At 45.2% G+C, this 20,159-nt stretch overlaps 1 protein-coding gene across 4 annotated transcripts in view; it reads left to right on the plus strand.

Moving 5' to 3' along the window:
- The window catches only part of mospd1 (motile sperm domain containing 1), a 57,279-nt gene that overhangs the window by 9,902 nt on the left and 27,218 nt on the right, over nucleotides 1-20,159 (plus strand). For 3 of the 4 annotated variants that reach the window (XM_070882070.1, XM_070882069.1, XM_070882072.1), the window contains exons 2-5: nucleotides 460-700; nucleotides 793-868; nucleotides 12,068-12,291; nucleotides 17,976-18,137. In XM_070882070.1, the coding sequence (XP_070738171.1) occupies nucleotides 547-700; nucleotides 793-868; nucleotides 12,068-12,291; nucleotides 17,976-18,137 (616 nt within the window). In that variant the 5' untranslated portion in view covers nucleotides 460-546. Of the gene's footprint in view, nucleotides 1-68; nucleotides 200-459; nucleotides 701-792; nucleotides 869-12,067; nucleotides 12,292-17,975; nucleotides 18,138-20,159 lie in introns of those variants that run through there. The other variant, XM_070882071.1, reaches the window with a different exon arrangement.

Genomic DNA, 20,159 nt, shown 5'->3' on the forward strand with positions numbered 1-20,159 from the left:
ACTCTAGTTGTAGACTCTCCAGGCAGAGGAAACAACCTCTCAGCTTCTACCTTGTCAATCCCCCTCAGAATCATGTGCTTCAATGAAATCGCCCCTCATTCTTCTAAACTCCAGAAAGTATAGGCTCAATCTCTCCTCATAGGACAACCCTCTCATCCCAGGAATCAATCTCGTAAATCTTCGTTGCACCGCTTCTAAGGCAAGTATATCCTTCCTCAGATAAGGAGACCATAATTGTGCACAGTATAATACTGCTGAATTGTCAACACGGGTTGTTTGGTAGATGTGTAGCGAAATGGCTGCTTGTTTGAGAGCGATTGGATGCTTATGACGTCAGTTCTCATCCTGGAACTGCATCAAAAGGCGATTTAAAAATTGATCAGCATCGTTATTGTGCAATGTTCTAATATATGCCTCTGTGAATTTCATTCTAAAAACCATCTTTTTTTGTATTTACAGGCATGTCAAAATGTTCAGAGGACTGTAAAAAGCGTGAAATTTTAAAGGGGTTTAAGTGAACAAGAACATTGAAAACATTCAGCGCCAATGCAGCATCATAGGCAACAGCCAGAACTTGTGGAAGGAAATCTTCCCGTCTTTGTATTCCCAACAGAACTGATATTTTATGCGGATGATCAGTCAACACATAAACAAGTGTTGACTCTTTACAACCCTTACGAGTTTGCCTTGAAATTCAAAGGTATACCTGCATTATCATATTGACTTACGGTAAATGCCTATTATTTGGTGAGGCTACTTTAATGTGCTAACACTTTGTCCTTGTGCTTTCAGTTCTGTGCACAGCCCCAAACAAATATGTTGTTGTTGATGCTGCGGGTGCAGTGAAGCCTCAGTGCTGTGTCGACATGTAAGTGAAGACTGTTTGTCACATTAAACCGTTACTTTACTGTGGTGCTCAGGGAGCATTGGGTAGATATTAATGTTAAGGGTGGGTGTTCCAAGGCTGCAACACAGTCGAGGAGGGTTTATGGCTTAGACTGAAGGAGTGAAATCTGTTCTCTTTTTACAATTATCATTGACCATGACACAAGCCGAGACAGAACTTGCCTTTTATAGTCTCAGTAAAAATCAGGAAATTAAAGGTGCATGTAACAAGGGTAATACAGTAATCATGGGGGACTTCAATCGACATATAGGCCCCAAGTTTCCACATGATTTGCTCCTGATTTTTAGGAGCAACTGGTGTAGAATGGAGTATCTTAGAAATCGGAATTCTCGTTATTTAGTTTGCTCCAGTTCTAGTCAGTTAGAACAGTTTCACTTTGGAACAGAATTTTTTATTCAAAAGGGGGCGTGTCCGGCCACTTACGCCTGTTTTCAAAGTTTCGTCAGTGAAAACTTACTCCAAACTAACTTAGAATGGAGTAAGTGAAGATTTTTGTACGCTCAAAAAAACCTTGTCTACACTTTAGAAAATCAGGCGTAGGTTACAAATCAGGCGTAGGGAATGGTGGGGGGGGTGTTTAAAGGGAAGTTTACAAACATTAAACACTTCAGTTTTACAAATGAAGAGCCATCATCAATAATAAATGATAAATACATCAATAAATCAATCAAAAAAAATTAATAAATTTTTTTTTAAAATCAATAAATAAAACATTTTCTACTTACCGACTGCAGCACCGGGAGCCCTCCAACAGTGTGCTGGGATGCCCCCCTCAGTGTGTCTCTGTCAGTGTCTCTATCTCGTCTGTCTGTGTGTCTCTCATTCTCTGTCTGTCAGTGTCTGTGTTTCTGACAGCGAGGGGAGGAGGGGGGTAGAGGGAGAGAAGCAGGGGGAGGGATGGGGAAGAAGGGGGAGGGATGGGGAGAAGGGGGAGGAATGGGGGGGGAGGGAGGGAGAAGGGGGGATGGGGGGAGGGAGGGAGAAGGGGGGATGGGGGAAGGGGATAAAGGGGAGATGGGGGGGAAGGAGATTGGGGGGGGGGGGAAGGGGGTTGGGGGGGGGGGGGAGGCTGGGAGGCTGAACGGGCCGGGCCCGAGACTTCAAGCAGGGCCCGTCCCCAGCACCAGATTTACAGGTAGGTAGCGTTGGGTTGGGTCGGGGGGATGGTGGGAGGGAGTTCGGTTCGGGTCGGGGGGGGAGGGAGGGAGGGAGGGAGAGGGAGGTCAGGTCGGGGAGAGTGAGGTCAGGTCGGATCCAGGCGTGGGGGGGGGGGTCCGGTCTGGGGGGCGGGGGTTGGTCCGGTCCGGGTGGGGGGGGGGGAGCGGGGTGTCAGGTCCAGTCTGGAGGCGGGAGTCGAGTCGGGTCGGGAGGAAGCAGGAGCTGGCCGTGGGAGGAGCCTTATTCATGCAGCCCCAGTGAGGCCATTCGGCCAGTGCTAGGGGCTGCGTGCTTCGGCCCCTCCCACACAGTTTCGGGCGCCTGGAGCTACTGCACTTGCGCGCCCACTGTAGCGCGCATGTGCAGAGGTCCCAGCACTGTTTTCGGCGCAGGGACCTGGCTCCGCCCCCTACAGCTCCTGCTGCGCTGCGCCGAGTGCCAGAGGACCTGCAGGGAGGTGGAGAATCTGGAGGTTTTTTTTTAGGTGCACTTTGTGGCGCGAAAAACGGGTGTCCAGGTCAGGACTGCGCCGTTCTAGGCGCGGCTTGAAACTTGGGCCCATAGACTGGGCAAACCAAATATGCAGTAATCTTGTAGAGGACGAATTCATGGAATGTATGCAAGATGGTTTTCTAGATCAGTATGTTGAGGAGCCAACAAGGGAACAGGCTATTTTAGATCTAGTACTGTTCAATGAGAAATGGTTAATTAATAACCTTATAGTAAAGAGGCCTTTAGGGAAGAGTGACCATAACATGATAGAATTTTATATTGAGTTTGAAAGTGATATAGTTAAATCCGAATCTAGGGTCTTCAATCTATACAAAGCAAACTACGTGGTATGAGGGGCGAGTTGGCTAAGGTAGATTGGGAAACTACATTAAAAGGTTTGACGGTAGACAAGCAATGGCTACCATTTAAATAATTAATACATGATTTACAACAAATATACATTCCTTTAAGGCACAAAAACCCCACAGGAAAAGTGGCACAGCCATGGCTAACAAGAGAAGTTAAAAATAGTATTAGATCAAAGGAAGAGACTTATAATGTTGCCAAAAAAGAGCAGTAAGCCTGAGGATTGGGAGGATTTTAGAATTCAGTAAAGGAGGACTGAGAACTTGATAAAGGCAAAATAGAATATGAGAGTAAATTAGCGAGAGACATAAAAACAGACAATAAAAGCTTCTATAAGTATGTAAAAAGATTAGCGAAAGTAAATATCGGTCCCTTACAGGCTGAGACAGGAGAAATTATAATGAGGAATAAGAAAATGGCAGAGAAATTAAACAAATACTTTGTGTCTGTCTTCACGGAAGAAGACACACAACCAATGTATCCACTATCTCTATAGCCACCTCTTTCAAAATCCTAGGTTGTAACTAGTAGAATAGATAAGGGGAACCAGTGGGTGTATTTGGATTTTCAGAAGGCATTCGATAAGGTGCCACACAAGAGATTATTAAACAAAATTAGGGCTCATGGGATTGGGGGTAATATACTAGCCTGGATTGAGGATTGGTTAACAGACAGAAAACGAAGAATAGGAATAAACGGGTCATTTTCGGGTGGCAGGCTGTAACTAGTGGGGTGCCGCAAGGATCGGTGCTTAGGCCCCAGCTATTCACAATCTATATCAATGATTTGGATGAGGGGACCAAATGTAATATATCCAAGTTTGCTGATGATACAAAGCTAGGCGGGAATGTAAGTTGTGAGGAGGATGCAAAGAGGCTTCAAGGGGATATAGACAGGCTGAGTGAGTGGGCAAGAACTTGGCAAATGGAATATAATGTGGAGAAATGTGAAATTATTCACTTTGGTAGGAAAAATAGAAAAGCAGTGTATTTTTTTTAAATGGTGAGAGATTGGGAAATGTTGGTGTTCAGAGGGACCTGGGTGTTCTTGTACACCAGTCACTGAAAGTTAACCTGCAGGTACAGCAAGCTATTAAGAAAGCAAATGATATGTTGGCCTTTATTACAAGAGGATTTGAGTATAAGAGTAAAGGCATCTTACTGCAATTATACAGGGCCCCGGTGAGACCGCACCTGGAGTATTGTGTACAGTTTGGGTCTCCTTACCGAAGGAAGGATATACTTGCCATAGAGGGAGTGCAACAAAGGTTCACCAGACTGATTCCTGGGGTGGGGAGATTGTCCTATGAGGAGAGATTGAGTACAATTGGCCCATATTCTCTAGAGTTTAGAAGAATCAGAGGTGATCTCATTGAAACATACAAAATTCTTACAGGGCTTGATAAGGAAGATGCAGGGAGGATGTTTCCTCTGGCTGGGGAGTCTAAAACCAGGGGTCACATTCTCAGAATAAGGGGTCGGCCATTTAGGAGAAACTTCTTCACTGTTGTAGGGGCTGTGAATCTTGCAGGCTCAGTCTTTGAGCATATTCAACACGCAGATCGCTAGATTTTCGAATATTAAGGGAATCAGTGCAGGAAAGTGGAGTTCAAGTAGAAGATCAGCCATGATCTTACTGAATGGCAGAGCAAGCTCAATGGGCTGAATGGCCTACTCCTGCTCCTAATTCTTATGTTTTTATGTCCCTAAGTGCATAATCTCAGTGCAGCACTCCCTCAGTCCTGCCCCTCCAACAGTGCAATGCTCCCTCAGTAGAGACATTCTGGGGGAGAGGATGAACAGCCAGAGGTTGTAACAAGAACATCAGAAATAGGAGCAGGAGTAGGCCATTTGGCCTCTCAAGCCTGCTCCGCCATTCAATAAGATCATGGCTGATCTGATCTTGGACTCGGCTCCACTTCCCTGCCCGCTCCACAAAACCCTTTATTCCCTTATTGCTCAAAAATCTGTCTCTCTCCGTCTTAAATATATTCAAAGACCCAGCTTCCACAACTCTCACAACGTGGATTTACAACCCTCTGAGAGAAGAAATTCTTCTTCATCTCGGTTTTAAATGGGCAGCCCCTTATTCCAAGACTATGTCTCCTAGTTTTAGTTTCCCCAATGAATGGAAATATCCTTTCTGCATCCACCTTGTCGAGCCCATTCATTACCTTGTATGTTTCGATAAGATCACCTCTCATTCTTCTGAACTCCAATGTGTATAGGCCCAACCTACTCAGTTAGCCTGTCTATATCCCTTTGCAGATTTTTTGTGTCCTCCTCGCAATTTGCTTTCCCACCCATCTTTGTATCGTCAGCAAACTTGGCTACATTACATAGGTTCCTTCATCCAAGTCATTAATATAGATTGTAAATAGTTGAGGCCCCAGCACCAATCCCTGCGGCATCCCATTCGGTACTGTTTGCCAACCAGAGAATGAACCATTTATCCCGACTCTCTGTTTTCTGTTCATTAGCCAATCCTCTATCCATGCTAATGGCCCAGAAATTCCGGCCCCCCGGGTCCGCATGCACTGAAAACCGGCTTTTCCGATCTGTCGAGCTGGAGCTTGACAGATCCTCCACATCTCGGGAGCGAGGACATTCACATGGGCAAGATTGTGGGATTTGAGCAAATGTCCTCAAAACTTTCGTGCCTGATAAAAGCATGCGCATAGCCTACTTTTATAAGCATAAGAGTTTTAAAATACATAAAAACATAATAAAAAATTTTTTAAAACACGTTTTACTGTTTAAAAACCCTCCCCACTACGGTAAGTTTATTTTAGACCATAATTTTAAAAAAACATTTTTTAATTCGAAAAAATATATTTTTTTGTAATACATAAATAACTTCAATTTAACTTAATAAAAATATGTGGTGTATTCTTTGTCTTTTTTATTAAAGTTTTGTGTGTTTAGGGGGGGGTTTCTCATTCATAATAATGGGAACTCCAACTTACGGAGTTCCCATTATTATGAATGAGAACGTTCTTTACTGATTGGTTGCCCAGAACCATGTGGCTGCAGCTCCCGCCCTGCGCACGTCCTGGCGTACACGCTGCGGCGCTCAGTCAGTGGCCTCAGGACCGGGACACAGCAGGAACAGGTAGGTCCGCATCTTTTAAAACTTTTTTACCCGATCGCCCGCAGGAAGCAGCCGAGCGGGATTTCTGGGCCACTATATTACCCCCAACCCTGTGAACTTTTATCTTCTGCAGTAACCTTTTATGTGGCACCTTCGAACATAAGAACATAAGAAATAGAAGCAGGAGGAGGCCATTCGGCCCCTCGAGCCTGCTCCGACATTTAATAAGATCATGGCTGATCTGATCATGGACTCAGCTCCACTTCCCCGTCCGCTCACCATAACCCCTTATCCCCTTATCGCTCAAGAAACTCTCTATTTCTGTCTTAAATTTATTCAATGTCCCAGCTTCCACAGCTCTCTGAGGCAGCAAATTCCACAGATTTACAACCCTCTGAGGGAAGAAATTTCTCCTCATCTCTGTTTTAAATGGGTGGCCCCTTATACTCAGATCATGCCCCCTAGTTCTAATCTACCCCATCAGTGGAAACATCCTCTCTGCATTCACCTTGTCAAGCCCCCTCATAATCTTATACGTTTCGATAAGATCATCTCTCATTCTTCTGAATTCCAATGAGTAGAGGCCCAACCTACTCAACCTTTCCTCATAAGTCAGCCTCCTCATCCCCGGAATCAACCTAGTGAACCTTCTCTGAATTGCCTCCAAAGCAAGTATATCCTTTCGTAAATATGGAAACCAAAACTGTACACCGTATTCCAGGTGTGGCCTCACCAATACCTTGTATAGCTGTAGTAAGACTTACCTACTTTTACACTCCATCCTCTTTTCAATAAAGGCCAAGATATCATTGGCCTTCCTGATCACTTGCTGTACCTGCATACTATCCTTTTGTGTTTCATGCACAAGTACCCCCAGGTCCTGCTGTACTGTGGCACTTTGCAATCTTTCTCCATTTAACTAATAACTTGCTCTTTGATTTTTTTTCTGCCAAAGTGCATGACCTCACACTTTCTGACATTATACTCCATCTGCCAAATTTTTGCCATTCACTTAGCCTGTCTATGTCTGTTTGCAGATTTTTTGTGTCCTCCTGACACATTGCTTTTCCTCCCATCTTTGTATCATCAGCAAACTTGGCTGCGTTACACTCAGTCCCTTCTTCCAAGTCGTTGATATAGATTGTAAATAGTTGGAGTCCCAGCACTGATATCTGCGGCACCCCACTAGTTACTGGTTGCCAACCAGAGAATGAACCATTTATCCCGACTCTCTGTTCTCTGTTAGTTAGCAATCCTCTATCCATGCTAATGTATTACCCCCAACCCTGTGAACCTTTACCTTGTGCACCTTTTATGTGACACCTTATCGAATGTCTTCTGGAAATTCAAATACACCACATCCACTGGTTCCCCCTTATCCACCCTGCTCATTACATCCTCAAAGAACTCCAGTAAATTGGTCAAACGTGATTTCCCTTTCATAAAACAGTGGTCCATATCGGTACCAGTGACATAGGTAGAAAGACGGATAAGGTCCTAGAGGCAGAGTTTAGGGAGCTAGGAGAGAGATTAAAAAGCAGGACCTCAAAGATCGTAATCTCCGGGTTACTGCCGGTGCCACATGCTAGTGAGTACAAGTACAGAAATAGGAGGATAGAGAAGATGAATGCGGGAGGGTTTTAGATTCCTGAGGCATTGGGACCGTTTCTGGGGAAGGTGGGACCTGTACAAGTCGGACGGGGTGCACCTCTAGCGAGCCTGGACCAATATCCTTGCTAGTGCTGTTGGGGAGGGTTTAAACTAGCTTGGCAGGGGGATGGGAACCGCATTGGGGAAAGAAGCAAAGAAGGAAATGGGCAGCAGAAAAATAGAAAGTGAATTTGGAAGACAGAGGAAAGAAGGACTGGAAAATAGACAACAAGGGAGTTTGGCACCACTAAATGCTATAAACTTCAATGCAAGGAGTTTAGGGAATAAGGCAGATGAGCTGAGAGCACAGATAGACACTTGGGAGTGCAATATTATAGCTATTACTGAGACATGGCTGAAAGAGGGGCAGGTATGGCAGCTCAACATTCCTGGTTACAGGGTTTACAGACTGATAGAGAGGGGGTAAAAAGGAGTGGGGGTCACAGTATTGATTAAAGAAACAATTACAGCTGTGAGGAGGGATGGATGATATGTTACAAGGATTATCAAATGAGGCCATATGGGTTGAATTGAAGAGTTCAGAACTTGGTTTTGGGGAATGAAGCTGGGCAGGTGGAAGGGGTATCAGTGGGAGAGCATTTTGGTGCTAGTGATCATAATTCAGTAAGATTTAGGGTAGTTAAGGAAAAAGGTGGACCAGGAAAAATTTTTCTCAATTGGGGTAAAACCAATTTTGCTGAGCTAAGATGGGATTTGGCCATAGTGGACTGGAAACGGTTACTTGATGGTAAATCAGTGTCAGAGCAGTGGGAGGCAAAGAGGAGATCCTGAGTGTTCCTTTAAAGAAAAAGGATGGAGATAACCAATCTAGAGGCCCCTGAATGTCAAGGGATGTACAGGGTAGGATAAAGAAAAAAAGGGAGGCTAATGCAAGATACTGAGGGCTCAATACTGCAGAAACCCCAGGGGAGCACAAAAAGTGCAGGGGTACAATTTTAAAAAAAAATCAGGAAAGCAAACAGAGAGAGCATGAAAGAATGTTGGTAAGTAAAATCAGGGGAAACCCAAAGATATTTATAAATACATTAAGAGCAAGAGGATAACTAGAGAAAGAGTGGGGCCTATTAGAGACCATAAAGGAAATCTGTGTGTGAAGGCGGAAGATGTAGGTATGATTCTTAAGGAATACTTTGCATCTGTTTTTATAAGAGTGGGTCAATGCAGACTGGTGTGGTGCCAGATGACTGTTAATGTTAGGAGGGGGAAAATAGAGTATGAGAGTAAGCTTGCAGAGAACATAAAAACTGACTGCAAAAGCTTCTATAGATGTGTGACGAGAGAAAAATTAGTGAAGACGAATGTAGGTCCCTTGCAATCAGAATGGGGAACAAAGAAATGGCAGACCAATTGAACAAATACTTTGGTTCTGTCTTCACTAAGGAAGACACGAATAACCTCCCGAAAATAATAGGGGACCGAGGGTCTCGCGAGAAGGGGGAACTGAGGGAAATCCTTATTAGTCAGGAAATGGTGTTGGGGAAATTGAAGGGACTGAAGGCCGATTAGTCCCCAGGGCCTGATAGTCTGCATCCCAGAGTACTTAAGGAAGTGGCCCTAGAAATAGTAGATGCATTGGTGGTCATTTTCCAACATTCCATGGACTCTGGTTCAGTTCCTATGGATGGGAGGGTGGCTAATGTAACCCCACTTTTTAAAAAAAGGAGGGAGAGAGAAAATAGGAAATTATACACCAGTTAACCTGACATTGGTGGTGGGGAAAATGCTGGAATCAATTATTAAGGATGAAATAACAGCGCATTTGGAAAGCAGTGACGGGATCGGCCCAAGTCAGCATGGATTTATGAAAGGGAAATCATGCTTGACAAATCTTCTAGAATTTTTTGAGAATGTAACGAGTAGAGTGGACAAGGAAGAACCAGTAGATGTGTATTTGGACTTTCAAAAGGCTTTTGACAAGGTCCCACGCAAGAGATTAGTGGCAAAAATTAACGCACATGGTATTTGGGGTAATGTATTGAAGTGGATAGAGAACTGGTTGGCAGACAGGAAGCAAAGAGTAGGAATAAACGGGTTCTTTTCAGAATGGCAGGCAGTGACTAGTGGGGTGCTGCAGGGTTCAGTGCTGGAACCCCAGCTATTTACAATATACATTAATGATTTAGACAAAGGAATTGAATGTAATATCTCCACGTTTGCAGATGACACTAAGCTGGATGGTGGCGTGAGCTGTGAGGAGGATGCTAAGAGGCTGCAGGGTGACTTGGACAGGTTAGGTGAATGGGCAAATGTATGGCAGATGCAGTATAATGTGGATAAGTGTGAGGTTATCCACTTTGCTGGCAAAAACAGGAAGGCAGATTATTATCTGAATGGTGACAGATTATTAAAATAGGAGGTGCAATGAGACCTGGGTGTCATGGTACATCAGTCATTGAAGGTAGGCATGCAGGTACAGCAGGCAGTAAAGAAAGCTAATGGCATGCTACCTTCGTAGCGAGGGGATTTGAGTATAGGAGCAAGGAGGTCTTACTGCAGCTGTACAGGGCCTTGGTGAGACCACACCTTGAGTATTGTGTGCAGTTTTGGTCTCCTAACCTGAGGAAGGACATTCTTGCTTTTGAGGGAGTGCAGTGAAGGTTCACCAGACTGATTCCCGGGATGGCAGGACTGACATATGAAGAAGGACTGGATCGACTAGGCTTATAGTCACCGGAATTTAGAAGAATGAGAGGGGATCTCATAGAAGTATATAAAATTCTGACGGGATTGGACAGGTTAGATGCAGGAAGAGTGTTCCCGATGTTGGGGAAGTCCAGAACCAAGGGTCACAGTCTCAGGATAAGGGGTAACCCATTTAGAACCGAGATGAGCAGAAACTTCTTCACTCAGAGAATTGTGAACCTGTGGAATTCTCTACCACGGAAAGTTGTTGAGGCCAGTTCGTTAGATATATTCAAGAGGGTGTTAGATCTGGCCCTTATGGCTAAAGGGATCAAGGGGTATGGAGAGAAAGCAGGAATGGGGTACTGAAGTTGCATGATCAGCCATGATATTGAATGGTGGTGCAGGCTCGAAGGGCCGAATGGCCTACTCCTGCATCTATTTTCTATGCTGCTGCTGATGGCCCACAGCGCCTCATGGATGCCCAGTTTTGAGCTGCTGGATCTGTTCTGAATCTATCCCATTTAGCACGGTAGTAGTGCCACACAACACGATGGATGGTGTCCTCAGTCTGAAGACAGGACTTTGTCTCCGCAATGACCGTGCGGTGGTCACTGCTACCAATGCTGTCATGGACAGATACATCTGTGACCGGTAGATTGGTGAGGACGAGGTCAAGTAGGTTTATCCCTCGTGTTGGTTCTCTCATCACCTGCTGTAGGCCCAGTCTGGCAGCTATGTCCTTCAGACTCGGCCAGCTCGGTCAGTAGTGGTGCTACCGAGCCACTCTTGATGATGGACATTGAAGTCCCCCACCCAGATTATATTCTGTGTCCTTGCTACTCTCCGTGCTTCTTCCAAGTGGTGTTCAACATGGAGGAGTACTGATTCATCAGCTGAGGGAGGGCGCTAGGTGGTAATCAGCAGGAGGTTTCCTTGCCCATGCTTGACCTGAAGCCATCAGACTTCATGGGTTTTGGAGTCAATGTTGAGGACTCCCAGGGCCACTCCCTCCCGACTGTACACCACTGTGCCGCCACCTCGGGTGGGTCTGTCCTGCCCGTGGGACAGGACATACCCAGGGATGGTGATGGAGGAGTCTGGGACATTGGCTGAAAGGTAGGATTCTGTGAGTATGACTATGTCAGGCTGTTGCTTGACCAGTCTGTGGGACAGCTCTCCCTATTGTGGCACAAGTCCCCAGATTTTATTGAGGAGCACTTTGCCGGGTCGACTGGGCTGGGTGGGCTGTTGTCGTGTCCGTAGCCGCTGCCGAGGTCGATGCCGGGTGGTCCGTCGGGTTTTATTCTTAATGTTTTCTGTAGCGGTTTGTTACAACCGAGTGTCTCGCTGGACCATTTCAGAGGGCAGTTAGTCAACCACATTGTTGTGGGTCTGGAGTCACATATTGGCCAGACTGAGTAAGGACGGCAGATTTCCTTCCCTAAAGGACATTAGTGAACCAGATGGGTTTTTATGACAATCCTGTAGTTTCACGGTCACCAGAACTGACACTAGCTTTTTGTTCCAGATTTTTTAAAAAATGGAACAATTCCCCAGGTGCCAAGATGGCTACTCATATCTCCAGATTATTAGTCTCGTAACTTAACCACTATGCTACTGTTCTGCCTTTAGCTCGCAGTTGGCCCCAGTGCAGCGTGGTTTATTGAGGGGTGCCCTGATCCTGTAGTTCGCAGCCGTTAAGGATGTTTTATTCAATGAAACACAAGAACTGTTCTCTCTCTCTCGCTCTCTCTCCAGCGTTATTCGCCATAGAGACGTGCGGCCTTGCCATTATGGTGTCATAGACAAATTCCGACTGCAAGTGTCGGAACAAAGCCAGCGTAAAGCACTGGGCAAAAAGGAGGTGATTTCTGTTCTCCTCCCATCGACAAAAGAGCAACAGCAAAAGGAGGAAGAGGAAAAGCACATCAAGGAGCACCTGGCAGAAGCTGTGTTTTTTGAACAGACCTCATTTCAGCAGGGTAACTGAATCTTGTAGCTTCATCTGTCTGTGTCAACATTTTGACCGCGCTACCACAGGGAGTGGTTGAGGCGAATAGTATCGATGCATTTAAGGGGAGGCTAAATAAACATGAGGGAGAAAGGAATCGAAGGATATGCTGATGGGGTGAGAAGAAGAGGGGTGGGAGGAGGCTCATGTGGATCATAAACACCAGCATGGACCGAATGGCCTGTTTCTGTGCTTTACATTGCATGTAATATATACCGGCCGTTCTCCCCTGGCATTGTGAGCGGTACGTCAGAAGTTTAACTGGTTTATAAGTACAGGAGCCTTATACCGTGCATCACAGAATGCTGCTGAGGTGTAACGGCTAATTCTTTTATGGTCACCAGGTACGTTCGAGGCTAATTGTCATTGGGCAGGTCCTGAGCTCAGTGAGGGGCTATGTTCTGTTGTGAGGAAACTGTTTCTGTCGATTGGCAGGTGATGACAGCCCCTTGTGCCTCTTTCTCTGTCTTTGCCAATATGGTGCACAGCACACTCCTGGCTCGCAATGTGTGCACAGTATGGTGCACAGCACACTCCTGGCTCGCAATGTGTGCACAGTATGGTGCACAGCACACTCCTGGCTCGCAATGTGTGCACAATATGGTACACAGCACACTCCTGGCTTGCAATGTGTACACAGTATGGTGCACAGCACACTCCTGGCTCGCAATGTGTGCACAATATGGTACACAGCACACTCCTGGCTCGCAATGTGTGCACAGCGCACTCCTGGCTCGCAATGTGTGCACAGCGCACTCCTGGCTCGCAATGTGTGCACAGTATGGTGCACAGCACACTCCTGGCTCACAATGTGTGCACAGTATGGTGGACAGCACACTCCTGGCTCGCAATGTGTGCATAGGCACAGCCACCATGTTGGATGCTTAGACACCTGAAAAATGGGTGTGAATGCCATCAAATTTCTGAGTCGATGTAACTAAATTGCTCCATGAAAATGGAATTTCATTTCTAATGTTTTTAAGAAGATATTGTAGCTCTTTCCAGAAACTTGCAGTCGACATAAGTGAATGCTGTCCCCAGCTGATCATAAACATCACATGCTTTCAATTCCTGCCCTTTCCCCTGGGTGCTGTTACACTGCCACCCCCACCCCCCCCGTGCTTCACGCAAGTGGCCTCACACCTGAGTCAGGAAGAGCTGTGTGACCACAGGAGGCATAACAGCCAAGTCAGGTCCGGCCCTCTCCTGACAGTGACTCGTGTGCAGGGGGTCATAGAAACATAGAAAATAGGTGCAGGAGTAGGCCATTCAGCCCTTCGAGCCTGCACCGCCATTCAATAAGATCATGGCTGATCATTCCCTCAGTACCCTTTCCTGCTTTCTCTCCATACCCCTTGATCCCTTTAGCCATAAGGGCCATATCTAACTCCCTCTTGCATATATCCAACGAACTGGCATCAACAACTCTCTGTGGTAGGGAATTCCACTGGTTAACAACTCTCTGAGTGAAGAAGTTTCTCCCTAAATGGCTTGCCCCTTATCCTTAGACTGTGTCCTCTGGTTCTGGACTTCCCTAAGAGATTAATGAAGACAAACGTAGGTCCTTTGCAGTCAGATTCAGGTGAATTTATAATGGGGAACAAAGAAATGGCAGACCAATTGAACAAATACTTTGGTTCTGTCTTCACGAAGGAAAACACAAATAACCTTCCGGAAGTACGAGGGGACCGAGGGTCTAGTGAGGAGGAGGAACTGAAGGATATCCTTATTAGGCGGGAAATTGTGTTCGGGAAATTGATGGGATTGAAGGCCGATAAATCCCCGGAGCCTGATAGTCTGCATCCCAGAGTACTTAAGGAAGTGGCCCTAGAAATAGTGGATGCATTGATGATCATTTTCCAACAGTCTATCGACTCTGGATCAGTTCCTATGGACTGGAGGGTAGCTAATGTAACACCACTTTTTAAAAAGGGAGGGAGAGAGAAAGCGGGTAATTATAGACCGGTTAGCCTGACATCAGTAGTGGGGAAAATGTTGGAATCAATTATTAAGAATGAAATAGCAGCGCATTTGGAAAGCAGTGACAGGATCGGTCCAAGTCAGCATGGATTTATGAAAGGGAAATCATGCTTGACAAATCTTCTGGAATTTTTTGAGGATATAACTATTCGAGTGGATAATGGAGATCCAGTGGATGTGGTGTATTTGGACTTCCAAAAGGCTTTTGACAAGGTCCCACACAAGAGATTGGTGTGCAAAATCAATGCACATGGTATTGGGGGTAATATACTGACGTGGATAGAGAACTGGTTGGCAGACAGGAAGCAGAGAGTCGGGATAAACGGGTCCTTTTCAGAATGGCAGGCAGTGACTAGTGGAGTGCCGCAGGGCTCAGTGCTGGGACCCCAGCTCTTTACAATATACATCAATGATTTAGATGAAGGAATTGAGTGTAATATCTCCAAGTTTGCAGATGACGCTAAACTGGGTGGCGGTGTGAGCTGTGAGGAGGATGCTAAGAGGTTGCAGGGTGACTTGGACAGGTTAGGTGAGTAGGCAAATGCATGGCAGATGCAGTATAATGTGGAAAAATGTGAGGTTATCCACTTTGGGGGCAAAAACACAAAGACAGAATATTATCTGAATGGCGGCAGATTAGGAAAAGGGGAGTTGCAACGAGACCTGGGTGTCATGGTTCATCAGTCATTGAAAGTTGGCATACAGGTACAGCAGGCGGTGAAGAAGGCAAATGGTATGTTGGCCTTCATAGCAGGGGATTTGAGTATAGGAGCAGGGAGGTCATACTGCTGTTGCAGGACCTTGGTGAGGCCTGGAATATTGTGTTCAGTTTTGGTCTCCTAATCTGAGGAAGGACATTCTTACTATTAAGGGAGTGCAGCGAAGGTTCACCAGACTAATTCCAGGGATGGCTGGACTGTCATATGAGGAGAGACTGGATCAACTGGGCCTTTATTCACTGGAGTTTAGAAGGATGAGAGGGGATCTCATAGAAACATACAAGATTCCGGCGGGACAGGACAGGTTAGATGCAGGTAGAATGTTCCCGATGTTGGGGAAGTCTAGAACCAAGGGACACAGTCTTAGGATAAGGGGTAGACCATTTAGGACTGAGATGAGGAGAAACTTCTTCACTCAGAGTTGTTAACCTGTGGAATTCCCTGCCACAGAGAGTTGTTGATGCCAGTTTGTTGGATATATTCAAGAGGGAATTAGATATGGCCCTTAAGGCTAAGGGGATCAAGGGATATGGAGAGAAAGCAGGAAAGGGGTACTGAGGGAATGATCAGCCATGATATTGAATGGTAGTGCAGGCTCGAAGGGCCAAATGGCCTACTCCTGCACCTATTTTCTATGTTTCCCCAACATCGGGAACATTCTTCTTGCATCTGACCTGTCCAGTCCCGTCAGTATTTTATATGTTTCTATGAGGTCCCCTCTCATCCTTCTAAACTCCAGTGAATACAGGCCCAGTCGATCCAGTCTCTCCTCATATGTCAGTTCTGCCATCCCGGAAATCAGTCTGGTGAACCTTCGCTGCAGTCCCTTAATAGCAAGAACGTCCTTCCTCAGATTAGGAGACCAAAACTGAACACAATATTCCAGGTGAGGCCTCACCAAGGCAGTAAGACCTCCCTGTTCTTATACTCAAATCCCCTAGTTATGTAGGCCAATATACCATTTGCCGCCTTCACCGCCTGCTGTACCTGCATGCCAACTTTCAATGACTGATGTATCATGACACGCAGGTCTCGTTGCACCTCCCCTTTTCCTAATCTGCCACCATTCAGATAAATCTGCCTTCGTGTTTTTGCTCCCAAAGTGGATAACCTCACATTTATCCACATTATACTGCATCTGTCATGCATTTGCCCACTCACCTAACCTGTCCAAGTCGCCCTGCAGCCTCTTATCGTCCTCCTAACATCTCACACTGCCACCCAGCTTAGTGTCATCTGCAAACTTGGAGATATTACTCAATTCCTTCACCTAAATCATTGATGTATATTGTAAATAGCTGGTGTCCCAGCACTGAGTCCTGCGGCACCCCACTAGTCACTGCCTGCCATTCTGAAAAGGAATCGTTTATTCTGACTCTCTGCTTCCTGTCTGCAAACCAGTTCTCTATCCACATCAGTACATTACCCCCAATACCATGTGCTTTAATTTTGCACACAAATCTCTTGTGTGGGACTTTGTCAAAAGCCCTTTGAAAGTCCAAATACACCACATCCAATAGTTCTCCCTTGTCCACTCTACTAGTTACATCCTCAAAAAATTCTAGAAGATTTGTCAAGCAGGATTTCCCTTTCATAAATCCATGCTGACTTGGACCGATCCTGTCACTGCTTTCCAAATGCGCTGCTATTTCATCTTTAATAATTGATTCCAACATTTTCCCCACTACTGATGTCAGGCTAACCGGTCTATAGTTACCCGTTTTCTCTCCCTCCTTTTTTTAAAAAAGTGGTGTTACATTAGCTACCCTCCAGTCCCTAGGAACTGATCCAGAGTCGATAGATTGTTGGAAAATTATCACCAATGCATCACTATTTCTAGGGCCACTTCCGTAAGTAGTCTGGGATGCAGACTATCAAGCCCCGGGGATTTATCAGCCTTCAATCCCATCAATTTCCCTAACTCAATTTCCTGCCTAATAAGGATTTCCTTCAGTTCCTCCTTCTCACTAGACCCTCGGTCCCCTAGTATTTCCGGAAGGTTATTTGTGTCTTCCTTCGTGAAGACAGAACCAAAGTATTTGTTCAACTGGTCTGCCATTTCTTTGCTCCCCATTATAAATTCACCTGAATCTTCACTAATCTTTTTCTCTTCACATATCTATAGAAGCTTTTGCAGTCAGTTTTTATGTTCCCAGCAAGCTTGCTCTCATACTCTATTTTCCCTCTCCTAATTAAACCCTTTGTCTTCCTCTGCTGAATTCTAAATTTCTCCCTGTCCTCAGGTTTGCAGCTTTTTCTGGCCAATTTATATGCCTCTTCCTTGGATTTAACACTATCCTTAATTTCCCGTTAGCCACGGTTGAGCCACCTTCCCCGTTTTATTTTAACACTATCCTTAATTGCCCTTGTTGGCCCCGGTTGAATCACCTTCCCCGTTTTATTTTTACTCCAGACAGGGATGTACAATTGTTGAAGTTCATCCATGTGATCTTTAAATGTTTGCCATTGTCTATCCACCGTCAACCCTTTAAGTATCATTTGCCAGTCTATTCTAGCCAATTCACGTCTCAAACCATCGAAGTTACCTTTCCTTAAGTTCAGGACCCTAGTCTCTGAATTAACTCTGTCACTCTCCATTGGCTAGCGATAGGGAACAACAAGTCGGTCTGTACCTCCGGTACCCAGCACAAGCCAGGATTCACCGAGCGAGCATTGCATTCACTTACTGAGCCTGGTGAACGATGTGTAAGAAAACCTTTGTCTTTTCCCTATACCATTGCAGCATTTAAAGAAGTGGTGATGACTTTAAACACTGTGCTTGTGGAATATACCAATAGTGGGTAGGAAACTGTTCCAGACCAGGCAGGCAGGTTATCCAGTGAAACGATTAAAGCCCGAACACAATATTGATGTTTGATCTCTCTCTGTCTGTGCTGTGTAAGAATGGCCTCTGGATGATTCTATACCTTACTCTATATATCTAATTCATTTTCAGAATCCAGAACTGCCTCTTCGGGACCGAGTTTACTTACCGTCTTCCTGGGAATCATCTGCATTGCAGCATTAATGTTACCGACACTCGGAGAAGCAGAATCTCTGGTGCCTGTCTACCTCCACTTAAGTGTCAATCAGAAGTTAGTCGCTGCTTACGTTTTAGGTAAGCACATTTTATTTTAAACACAGAGAAGTAAATCGAATCCACTGGTGAATGCTATTGAAACCCGAAACAACACCTAAGATTCTAGATTTGGGTACGGCGACTTCCAACAGGATGTGACAGTGACTGTCCTCCATAAACAGGGACAATCTGTTCGCGGGTCAGTGGGAGGTGTTCAAAAATAATGTAAGGTGATACAGAACCGGTTTATACCCGAGGGGAGCTCGACTTGCCAAAAAAAACCAACCATGGATAACTAAAGAGGTAAAGGACAGCATAAAACTAAAGGAAAAAGCATACACAAATGCAAAAACTATCAGCGATCCTGGCGAATGGGAGAGATTCAGAGAACAGCAAAGGGTCACAAAACAGACAGTAAGAGCCACAGAAAGGGAGTCTGAAAAGAAACTCGCAAGGGATTTCAAAATCAACACAATTATATTAGGAAAAAGAGGGTGATCAGGAGCAATGTTGGCCTCTTTAAAAACTGAAGGTGCTGATATTGTCATTGATAATAAGGAAATGGCGGACATGTTGAATAATGACTTTGCCTCAGTATTTACAGTAGAGGAAGAGGATAGCATGCCAGAAATCCCAAGGAAACAATACTGAATCAGGGACAGGGACTCACCAAAATTAACTTAAGCAAAATAGCAGAAATGAAGCAAATAATGGCACTAAAGAGTGACAAGTCCCCAGGACCAGTTGGTTTCCATCCCAGGGTTTAAAGGAAGTAGGTGAGCACATTGCAGATGCCCGAACTATAATCTTCCAAAGTTCTCTCCATTCAGGAACCATCCCTTTCGATTGGAAAGTTGTACATGTCACTCTGCTATTTAATGGAGTGACAGGGAAACCAGGGAATTATAGACCAGTAACCCTAACGTCTGTTGTCAGGAAATTACTAAAGCCAATAATTAAGGACAGTGTGACTGAACACCTCACATTTTCAGTTGATCAGAGAGAGCCAGCATGGATTTGTGAAAGGTCAGTCACACCTGACAAACCTGATTGAAGTTTTTGAAGAGGTGACTAAAGTACTGGGCAGGGGAATGTCTATGGATGTTGTTTGTATGGACTTCCAGAAGGCATTTGATAAAGTCCCACATAAGAGACTGTAAATAAGGTCGAAGCCCACAGAATTGAAGGCAAGTTATTGACCTGGTTAGGAAGTTGGCTGAGCGGTAGAAGACAGAGAGTAGGGATAATGGGCAGGTACTCGAATTGGCGGGATGTGACTAGTGGTGTCCCGCAAGGATCTATGTTGGAGCCTCAAGTATTCACAATATTTATTAATGACTTAGATGATGGGATAGATAGCCACATATCCAAATTTGCCAATGATACAAAGATAGGCGGCATTGTAGGCCGTGTAGGTGAAAACATAAAATGACACAGGGATATCGACAGTGAATGAGCAAAACTCTGACAAATGGATTTCAATGGCAAATGTGAGGTCATCCACTTTTGACCTAAAATGGAGAGAACAGGGAGCTTTCTAAATGGTGAAAGGCTAAACACAGTGGGGGTCCAGGTACATAGATCATTAAATGTCATGGACAGGGACAGAAAATAATCAAAAGGCTAATGGGATGCTGATCCAGAGCACTAGAATACAAGGGGGTAGAAGTTGGGCTGCAGCTGTACAGAGCCCTGGTTAGACCACACCTGGAGCACTGTGAGCCGTTCTGGGCACCACACCTTCAGGAGGATATATTGGCCTTGGAGGGAGTGCAGCGTGGGTTTACCAGAATGATACCCGGATTCCAAGGGTTAAGTTATAAGGAGAGATTACGCAGATTAAGGTTGTATTCCCTAGAATTTAGATGGTTAAAGGGTGATCTGATCGAAGTTTTCAAGACATTAAGGGGAACAGATAGGGTAGATGGAGAGACACTGTTCCTGTTGGTTGGGGATTCTAGGACGAGTTAAAAAATTAGAGCCAGTCCTTTCAGAGATGAAATTAGGAAACACTTTTACACACAAAGGTGGTAGAAGTTTGGAGCTCTCTTCTGCAATTGG

This window comes from Pristiophorus japonicus, chromosome 6, assembly GCF_044704955.1.
Source record: "Pristiophorus japonicus isolate sPriJap1 chromosome 6, sPriJap1.hap1, whole genome shotgun sequence".
NCBI classification, from domain to species: Eukaryota; Metazoa; Chordata; class Chondrichthyes; family Pristiophoridae; genus Pristiophorus; species Pristiophorus japonicus.